General features: G+C 40.0%; 1 protein-coding gene across 1 annotated transcript; it reads right to left on the bottom strand.

Annotated features, from left to right (window-relative positions):
- Positions 1-1,514: 1,514 nt before the first annotated feature.
- Positions 1,515-7,201, bottom strand: LOC119738294 (retinol dehydrogenase 8-like). Its single transcript, XM_038213136.1, has 5 exons — positions 7,106-7,201; positions 5,361-5,529; positions 4,689-4,868; positions 2,931-3,027; positions 1,515-2,012 (listed from the first exon to the last, which is right to left on the bottom strand). The coding sequence occupies exons 1-5, from the start codon at positions 7,199-7,201 to the stop codon at positions 1,691-1,693; spliced, it is 864 nt and encodes a 287-aa protein (XP_038069064.1). The 3' UTR covers positions 1,515-1,690.
- Between the last annotated feature and the right edge of the window lie 2,804 nt (positions 7,202-10,005).

Below are 10,005 nucleotides of genomic sequence, written 5' to 3'. Positions count from 1 at the left end.
GCGAGACCAGATTACATAGGAATTCAAATTCCATACGGCAACTACAGTTTTATTACCTGCATAGTACGAAGATAACTGAAAAGTGCAAGGTCCATTAAGGTGCATACGGAAAAAAATCCTGAGATTTTCCCATCATTAGGCCTACTTAGTTTATTCACTGATAATGTTTCTATATCCTGCAAAGGAAATCAGGCGATTATGTATATTTATAGTGGGACGTAAGCAATGTTGGTTGTGTTACCTTAGATTCAAGTACATGTATTAAGCTTAAAATAGTAAGCTTAAAGTATAGACTTAAGGCAGTTTGGGACGTCTTAAAACGATAACATGTTCAATATCGTTTGTAAACGTCAGCTAGCGACAATTCAAAGATGGTATTAAATAATTAAATAAACAAACACAGTTACATAGTTAAAAACTATAATACGTTTCAATACTTCAATATACCTTCCTTACAAGTTGACAGGAACATATTTTTGTAAACATTCTAGAGATAGAAACGAGCTATATAGACATACATATTAAAAAGTTTGAATAAACCATTCAAAGCAAGAGAATAACACGCAAGTAAAGTGTAAATGATATTCATCTTTGACAAAATAATGTTATCAATAACAAGAGGAAAGTAAGAAAAAAAAACAATTCTAAAAAGTGTTACCTAATAACAATTTCTTATAACTAAATCAAGCTATATACAACATAAATTCCTTGTACTTGTACAATGTGCTGTGATTTCATCTGTTTCATTTTTCACGCTGCAAATACAGTGTTTTGCAATCGAACACATGTTAAACACTTCTTGTTATCCTTTGTAAAACATGCATCCTTTGAGTGCATGCTATGAAGTGTCCCTATGGTGCTGTATTATGAGATATAACCGATTTGAATTCAGATATATTGAATTTGATTTGTGCACTGAAAATATAAACTTCCCAGCGAGCACAAGAAAACTACGACATTGCTTTCATACTACATTGCGAAATCACGATGTTTAAGTATCAGTGTATAACTACCACCGCCTTGCCTTCTTTTCTTTTTCTTTTTCTAAACAAACTGGGTTTAATTTTTGATCAGTTTAGGCAAAAAAAAAAAGTCTCCGGTTTCTGGTATACGCGCGCGTCGCCGTATCCATGCGCGTCGGCAAAATGAAAATTTTTTTTTTCAATACAAGATGATGTTTCAAAACCGCCAAACTCACTGGTTTGACTGGAATTCTGCTGCTGCACAATTTTAACGTGTTTTTAGAAGGGGTTATGATCGAGAATAAGATTTATGTGGCCTCTCTGGACTCCCATATATTTGCACTAAGTTTAGTCGGGCACCATTTGCAGTCATCAGCCGACATTTGAAGCCAAAAAAAAAAAAAAAACAGGTAAAAAAAAAAAAAAAGCCGCGTCGCCGCACCACTTTTAAGGGCAAGCTCCATACCAGAAACCGGAGACTTTTTTTTTTGGCCTTAGCTGGAATCTAAGAGAAGGTAAATAAAAAAAAATCTTCAAAATTTATGCCCACTGGTGAAAATCATATCACAACCACTTCGGTCTTTACTTCAAAAATGTATACATTCATTAGCCTTTTGAGACATGGCGGACACAATAATAGAAGGCGCTGAGCCTTTTACCCAAACCAAACAGCGCCCTCCTGCTGTGTCCACCGCATCTCAATACGGCTAATGGATGACATCCTTCGTCTAGGATCCATACTGTTTGAGCGCATCCAGCAGTGCGTCCGTAGTAGGATCCTTCAACTTGTCCGCCACCATCTTAGTCATAGCCGGACTAGTCTGGTACCGCAGGTGCGGGTTCTCGCTCAGTATGATCTCTAGGTGCAGCTTGGCTATCTCATTCGTGCTCTGGGCCACCATGTCTACGATGGGTTGCATGTTCTTAGCCTGGGCCAGGTACATCTCCTTCAGCTTGTCGTCGTTGAAGCCCGCCGCATGCTCCTCCAGGTTTGTCACGAGATTGGTCATGAGGTCGGTGACTACCGGACCCGGCTCGACGATGCTTACCCTGAAACATCGCAGATTGGAACAAACAAGAAGTTTAATCAAACCTGCATGGTATTTGTTTTGATATTTTATTTTAGGAAAGGTAATTTAGACTTTATCAACCGAAATATATCGAGCAAAGTCAGACATACATTTCAATCTCACCGGAATTTCAACCACACTTTATTTTCTGATATTTTCTTTCTGCAAGATGGACAGTCCTGCAAGACAAAATCATCTTATTTCTTGGGTATAGAGCACTTTGGGGCAAGTGCTCTGTTTCAGCAGTGTCTGTTCATCAGCTATACAGGGTGGCCCAAAAAAACTCGGAACCAACGGCATACTTCCACTACCTTTAGACTCAACAACCTGTACCAATTGATGGAGAATCCTTTTAGACGAAATGTGATACCAAGATCTCCCGATTCGGTCCAGTAGTTTTTGCTGCAGAGCCTATTTTGTGAAGCACACATCTTTCATGTGGGTATTAATTCATGACAATTATCCCCTCTATCAAATTAGGATGGGCGCGGTTTAGTGGGCAAAAACTCCTCTATCAAATTAGGATGGGCGCGGTTTAGTAATTCATCGGGACAAAATGACACCTGATTTCAAAAAAATAACATTATTTCACAAAATAGGCTCTAGAACAAAAACTACTGGACCGAATCGAGCGATCTTGGTATCATTTTTTCTTTTAACAGAATTCCCCATGCATTGTTATAGGTTGTTTGAGTCTCATAGAGGCGGAAGTACGCGGTTCCGTATTTTGGGGGTCCACCCTGTATAGCAACGCGACATTTTTGCAAATGTTTTGTGGATATAAACTGTATGTAAGTATCCATTTGGTTCGATCTTATAAGGAGGACGCAAAAGATAGCACTTGTGACGTATCGTGCTGTATACAATAATCTAGGCTTACATGAGATACTATGTGTACCTGATATTGTAACCATCACGCAACACTGCCGCGATGGACTCAGAGAATCCCTCAACGGCGAATTTACTAGACGCGTAGGTGGCGTAGAAAGGGGTACCTGGTGTGCACGGAGAAAAATGTAAAGAATCAGGCATATTCGAAGGATCTTGAACTTCGCCTGAAAGTTACATCATTATATACGTAGAATTGCTCTCGATCAGTATTAAATGACATTTGAAGGCATTTGAAGTTTAATCATTTTGAGGTAATGTTGAAATATATCGTTTCAATGCGATTCATAATTTGTTATTTCACCCTGAAATTTAGCTGAACAATATTATCCCCAAAAAACATAAAACCTGTAATGATCAAATGATGCCACTCAGAATGTTGATCGTTGACTCACTTATCCCTTCAAAATGAGTCTGGTTTGATTTGTGACTCAGCACTGTGTCAAATCCCCGGGCCCGTTCGGGCAAGCACCCGTTGTTTGCATCAAATCGCCATCTTTGATCTCCCGTATAGCAGTTTCAGTATGATTTAAGGTGTTTTCATACTTAAAACGTTACAATCGTGTTGTCAATTATTGAATGCAATCTACCTATGTCACGGTAGCTTTGTCTTCACTGTTACCAAGCAAAGCACTGTTTGCTGTAATAGCCTAGCCTAATATGTAAGAGGGTTTGCCGTGACAGGCCTGGGTCTAACGTTACTCGATGTAACTTGCCTAAACCGTTGGGCGTGGGCGAGTATGCGTATTTTCTGATCAACAATGTGTTCCTTGTAAATCTTGTTGTGTTGTTTTATTACTGCTCATGTGTGTAAAATGTCTTCCTCGGAGACAATTGATCGCAGATTGAAATGAAGTACAGATAATTCATGCAATCCGGCCGGGGCGCAGTGGTTCTGCACTGGACTCAGCTAAAAGTATATAGAGCTATATTAAATTACTAGAGCGCTAACTCGGTGTACAAAGTAATGCCTGATGGGTGCATCCATGTTTGTGCACAAACCTATGCAAAACTCGAAACTCGTTTGTATTCCATACCGGTGCGTCATCGAAGCCGATACGCCCAAAACCGAAACGCAAGGCCCAGCGGGGCCGAAAATTCAGACAGAATAATTCCCGGGAGCACTGCTTTTCTTCAGGAGTTCCGCTTCATTTTGTACAATCAGCAAATGAGCGTTTCATTTTGCTCTACGCAAGGAACGCAACGTGTGCGCGTCCCTCCGCTGCAGAGATGCTTTTCGCCCTGACGTTTATTGAACCGTCATGACGCGCTGAAGTTGTTTGCGTATCTTCTACTTGCGCGTTGCATTTAGAGTACACTTTTAAAATTACATCCACGCACATAAATTCAAAATGTCTGCGCCCAGAGCGGCTTCAAAGCGTCTCCGCGCGCAAGAATGAAGAGTTAGCGCTTTAGTAACTTAATATAGCTCTATGGCTAAAAGACACTTGGTTAGTCACAGAACTCACATGTATTCCATGCTGAGTTATTGGACTCGTCTGTCACATGGCAGTGTGCCACTACACTGACTAAATGGTGACTCATTTTTATGACACAAAGTGAGTCAAAAGACCCAAATATTATTCCAGCCCGAGTCACTTGACTCATTTCATTTCAGTCGAAGAGTGTGTCACTACGCGAACAAATTCACGGCTCACCTAATTGAGTCTTGTGACTCGGCATTTATTTTCTGTGTGTTTGACGCACTGTTACTTGGGGAAAAAAACGATCGACTGGATGGCGTAAATAAACAGAAACACAATATTACCTAGGATACCGGAGACGCTTGATACATTCAATATTCGGCCAGATTTCTGCTTCTTCATCGGTGGTAACACGGCCCTGGTGCATCTGACCACGCCCCAGTAGTTGGTATCCATCAGGCTCTGACACCACTCAATGGATCTCTTGTCGATGGCGTCAACACCACTGAAGCCAGCATTGTTGACTGGAGCATGATGAGAAAGACGTGTAAAGACAGGAAGGAGCATCGAGTTTCTTTTAAATCATAAGCACTGCGTCGCGCATGAAACACATCGCCTGCAGTCCTTATTTTTGAAGGTCACTACTTATTTACATACATTTACATACATTTTGTATTGAGTTCGGCTCATGACTTGAGCGACGTCTGAAACCAAGTCGCTCCTGGGTCGTTCTGAACGACTCAAACCTTCGATCTTTTGCCATCTGGCGCGTCTAGTCGCTCCTATTTGTTTCAGACGTCGAACCTTTCATGTACTTAATTTAAATTTTGCCTTTAATTTGTATCAGCGCAACTCTAGCACGCCTGTCTGAACCGGGGGCCAATCACTAGTAAAACACAGGACAGGGAATGGTCAATAAAAGAAGAATGTTTTTTTTTATACTTGGCACTTGTGATCAATTTTGGCAGATATGATGATGTAATGAAGACAAAGGAAACAAAATATATACTGCTAACCCAGAACGTCAATTCTCCCATTTTCCCGCAAGATCTCGTCAACGACGGACGAGATGGTGTCCTGCTTGGTGACGTCGAGTTCCCGGATGAAGAGCGTCTTGTTAAGGGAGCTACCTGCTGCAGCTTCCAGCTTGCCCTTTGACCCCAAATTTCTCATGGTTGCGTACACCTTCAAAATATTGAACAGGAGTGGTGATATAATAATAAGGCCCCGAGTAGTCGATGTGTTTTGTTTATTTCACAAACGTGAAAATTCCCTTGGTATGTACAGTCTCAAACATGTGTATCGCGGGGGGAGTAACTCCCTCCGGATAAGAGAGAAAAGAAAAGAAAAAAATTGGAAAATCATCGGACTTTATCCCTTCAAAACAATGCTGGAACTTGGTCTAAAACATGGCTTTTTACATGTGTGTATGTGAACACGTCTCTTACAAAAAACCCTCAAATGTTAAACAAAGTAAATATATTCATAAATTAATGATACAAAAATCAATTGTTCATAAGACATGTGTAAGACAGACAGAATTCAGATAAACATTTAATTAAAAACCCGACTATAGCAGTTGTACAAATTGAAATAAACCAACAAAATAGATGAAAAGACTCCAATCACAGAATTAACCAACATAACAGGGCACCAACAATGTGCGATACAGGATGGGATAAACAGAGAGTGAACTGGACATCATATTAGCCCTATAATTATGAAAAATACCACACAAATAGACAATTATGACAAAACAACATGCGACCACGTCAACTATAAGGACGAACGATGAGATCCGAAGACTATCGTGGACCAGCCAAAGTGGAATGTTACACTTTGGACGGCATTTTTTGGTAATAGCAGGCAACCATGTCAGATCAATCAGTCAAAGGATGGAGAAGAAAATGTAGGTGGATGCCACCCTTAATTTTGACCCACTAATTTGCATAAATTGTTAATCCCTGCAGTGTAATATATTTATTCCCATATTTGGGTATATTCTTTATTATTTTTTTTTAAGTTTATTTTGGAGATTCTACTTACACACCCTTACTTAAATAACATTTTGTTAAGCATATGTGACTGAATAATCATGAGGACATAGTAATGATCCAAAATTGGCTACTATTATACCCGAAAATTGCGCGGATTTACCTTGTCTCCAGATACCATCAAGTAGTCTTGCCAAACCTCAGTATTGATAAGCTTCAAATTCACTGTTGCTTACTGGCACAGTTGCCCTATTAAAACCTTATGGAAAATCATGTGAACAATGACAACATTGTGATATTTAGCTCAGCAAACAAAACGGGGAAAAAACGAGCTGACTGTCCGTAAACTGGGCTAGAATTTGGCGAAGGGCCGCCTAACGTGGGAGACTTGAATACGTCTAAACATGGATAAAATAAAAATTGGATGTGTCAGTAGAATCACCAAAATAAAATTTTCAAGATATCAAAAAAAAAATTAAAAAACCATATATAGGCAAAAATATATTACACGGCAGGTTTTTAAGATGTATGCACATTAGGTATTTTAGGGTCAAAAGTAACCATGGTATCCACCCACATCTTATTGTTATGGTTCAAAGAATTGATCCAGCATGGACGCCGGCCATTACCAAAAAATGCCGCGAAATTATTCTCTAGAGAACTTTTCCCCATTTGGCTGGCCTATGCTACTAGGCCTACGCGTTGAAAGTGCATCAACCGAAAACAACATTTGAGTTGACATGAAATATTAATGAAGAATAGCCCACCTTGAATTCATGTTGTTTCTCCGCTGCTAGACACACGGCGGTGGCCAGACCTATCCCCGCCGAGCATCCAGTGATCAGCACAACTTGTGGAGCCATATTGTAAATAATATCATCCACAGCTCTTGAAGGCTGGTCAGCGTGCAGGCCAATTTATCATTCCTTATTTAATTGGCCCTTGAACCCTTGTTCAACGTGAACTTGCATTTGCTCAACGTGAACTCTGTTACTTTTTGGCAGCCATGGCTATTAATGCTGGCTGAGTGGTACATAAAAGGTTGCTAGGAGATGCATGGATAAGCTCAAGGTTTACACAAATAGGCATATTTAGGTTGTAAATATGAAACCCCTCTACTCAACCTCGTCCCCAGTGCTTACTTTATTTCCAACCTCGTTTCCAATAGTAAGCCCTGGATAGGAAACTTTCTTCCTGTATCTTGATTCGATATTGCAATTTGCTAGTAATGGATTTATATTGTGTTTAGTTGATAATTCCAAAGTGCATTACGAGTTTTCAAGATTTAAAGCTTTGCCTCGGGAGATAATCCCCATCATCCGACATTTCGGGGTTATTAGTTTTCACTATTTCCCCACGAACACTGTTGTATAATATAAACACTTTATGGGGCCTCGAGTAGACGGTGGGTTTTGTTAAAGTCACATTATTCGATTGGCAAGTACCATTTCAAACGTGGGTGGGGAGTAGCTCCCTCCGGATAAAAGGAAAAAGAAAAGAAACAAGAACAGAAGATGATTGCAGTTTATCTCTTCAAAACAATGCTGGAACTGGCAATAAAAACCTGGCTGTGGACAAGTGTGTATAATTAACACATCTAAAATAAAAACAAGCGTCAAGTAATGTAAAGCTCGCTCCCCCCCCCCCCCCCCCCCCAGCCCGCCCCACTCAGTAATGGTGCATTTTGCATGAGTCAGCACTATAAGTCGGTCGATTTGAGTTTATCACTCACTGAAAATCACAGCCATTTTGTAAATGATATCATCCCCACAGCTTTTGAGCAGGAACGTGTGCTGGCAAATTGTGCTTTGTCATTATGAAGGCTGGTCAGCGTGCAGGCCAATTTATCATTGAACCTTTGCTCAACGTGAACTTGTATTTGCTCAACGTGATTTTTTGGCAGCACCGTATTTCTGGCTGAGTGGAATACAAGAGGTTGCCAGGAGACGCATGGTAGAACTCAAAGAGTTGGATCAATTAGGTATACAGGTTGTAATTTTGAAACTCCTCCGATGGCATGACTCCACAAAATTCCCTCCGGATAAAAGGAAAAACAAAAGAAACAAGAACAGAAGATGACTGAAGTTTATCTCTTCAAAACAAAGCTGAACCTGGCACTAAAACCTGGCTCTGTACATGTGTGAATAATTATAAGAACATCTCTAAGAAAAGCCCCAAGCGTCAAAAAATGTCAAGCTCCCCCCCCCCACCCCGCCCTGTAAACGCCCACCTGAATCACTCTTGGACGGTGCTCTTTGCATGAGTCGGCACTATCAGTCAGTCGATTTGAGTTAATCAATCACTCATTGCCATTTGAGCATTTCATCATCGTTTGCTGAAGCAGATTAGGCATCAGATTCAATCGTAACCACGTAAAACGCTGGGGTGGGTAAGTGGAGCTGATTTTGTTTTATATTATTAACCCCTAGCCTCCGACGACTCATGAACATGTAGAACTGTATAATTCCGATGTTTGTCCGTTTGTTCGCTTTTTGTAAGGTTTTTTGGGGTGATTATTGGTTTGTTTTTATTTGACAATCTCTACGGATATCTCACAAATGAAACTGGACATCAAATTACAAATTCAGATAAATGAAACAAAGTATATGAATAGACGACTTAATGTATATCTGGGTCATTTTCAAGGAAAACACCAGCTAAAAGCTATCAGCTTTGGTACGGCTTTTACTATCGTACATATGAGGCCAACACAAATCGCCGTGTTAATCTCACATGAAAAAAATCAGGATTGAGGGTCAGTCGGTTGGGGACTCGTTTTTCAAAAAGCTTTCCCCCCCCCCCTAAAATAGCAAAAAAAGGAGGAAAAAAAGGGAAAGAGGTGTGAAATTATTTGCTATTAAGTAAAACACATTCAACAAAAGTCGGCGTCTGCAGGCGTGTCAATGGGGAGGGGGTTGGGGGTTGGGCAACTGTCCCCCCCCCCCTGCCCACCCTAAAAAAAATGATGAATTTAGAATATGCTAGAGAAAGTACAAGGATTTGTTGGGGGAAATGTGCATTGCCCACCCCCCCCCTAGAAAAAATCCTGGCGACGCCCATGGTAACAGTTGAACCACTGACAGCCAAAAATGTATTTCCATCTCCACTGAACACTTTTAAGAGTAAGATGAATAAATCGAACCAATCAATTTATAACTAATTTAGTATTTAAGTTACCAATACAGAGCAGGACACCAGGAACAGTGGTCAAGTATAGGAGGAACTTAAGCGTTACATTTTGGCAATTCGTCATCTTTTGGAAAATGAAAAGGAGTATCCTAGGAAGTGCAAATTATTTGAGGAGAAACTCTCGTTTCCAATAACTATACTGTGGTTGCAATTTGATACAACGTTGCATTTAAGTTTTACCAATTAGGTTTTTGCCCTTCACCGACGCATAAACACTGTATAAATGTTGTCTAGGAGAAACAAATAAGTAAAATTGTATATGACAAAGCAATTAATTCAAGCCATAATAAGCCTAAGCTTGTCAATGGCAGGTGCTAAAAGCATACTGAGACCACTATAAAGTAATAAATGAAACACAAAAACGTTCATTAGTAAAACAATTGTAAACACATAATACTCAGTCAATAACAATGCAGTTAAACAGGTAATTAATAATCAAGAGTTAACTATCAAAAGTAGGAACGCAAAAAGATAAAGA

Source organism: Patiria miniata, unplaced genomic scaffold, assembly GCF_015706575.1.
Source record: "Patiria miniata isolate m_02_andy unplaced genomic scaffold, ASM1570657v1 HiC_scaffold_3, whole genome shotgun sequence".
NCBI lineage: Eukaryota > Metazoa > Echinodermata > Asteroidea > Valvatida > Asterinidae > Patiria > Patiria miniata.
The sequence above is the reverse complement of the archived record's forward strand: the minus strand, read 5'-3'. Positions and strand labels throughout refer to the sequence as shown.

Coding starts and splice junctions, on each gene's coding strand:
- LOC119738294 (XM_038213136.1), bottom strand. CDS start 7,201: ATGGCTCCACAAGTTGTGCTGATCACTGGATGCTCGGCGGGGATAGGT. Junction 3,028..4,688: donor AAGCGTCTCCGGTATCCTAG/GTAATATTGTGT, acceptor CGTGCACACCAG/GTACCCCTTTCTACGCCACC. Junction 2,013..2,930: donor CGTGATGGTTACAATATCAG/GTACACATAGTA, acceptor GCGATGTTTCAG/GGTAAGCATCGTCGAGCCGG.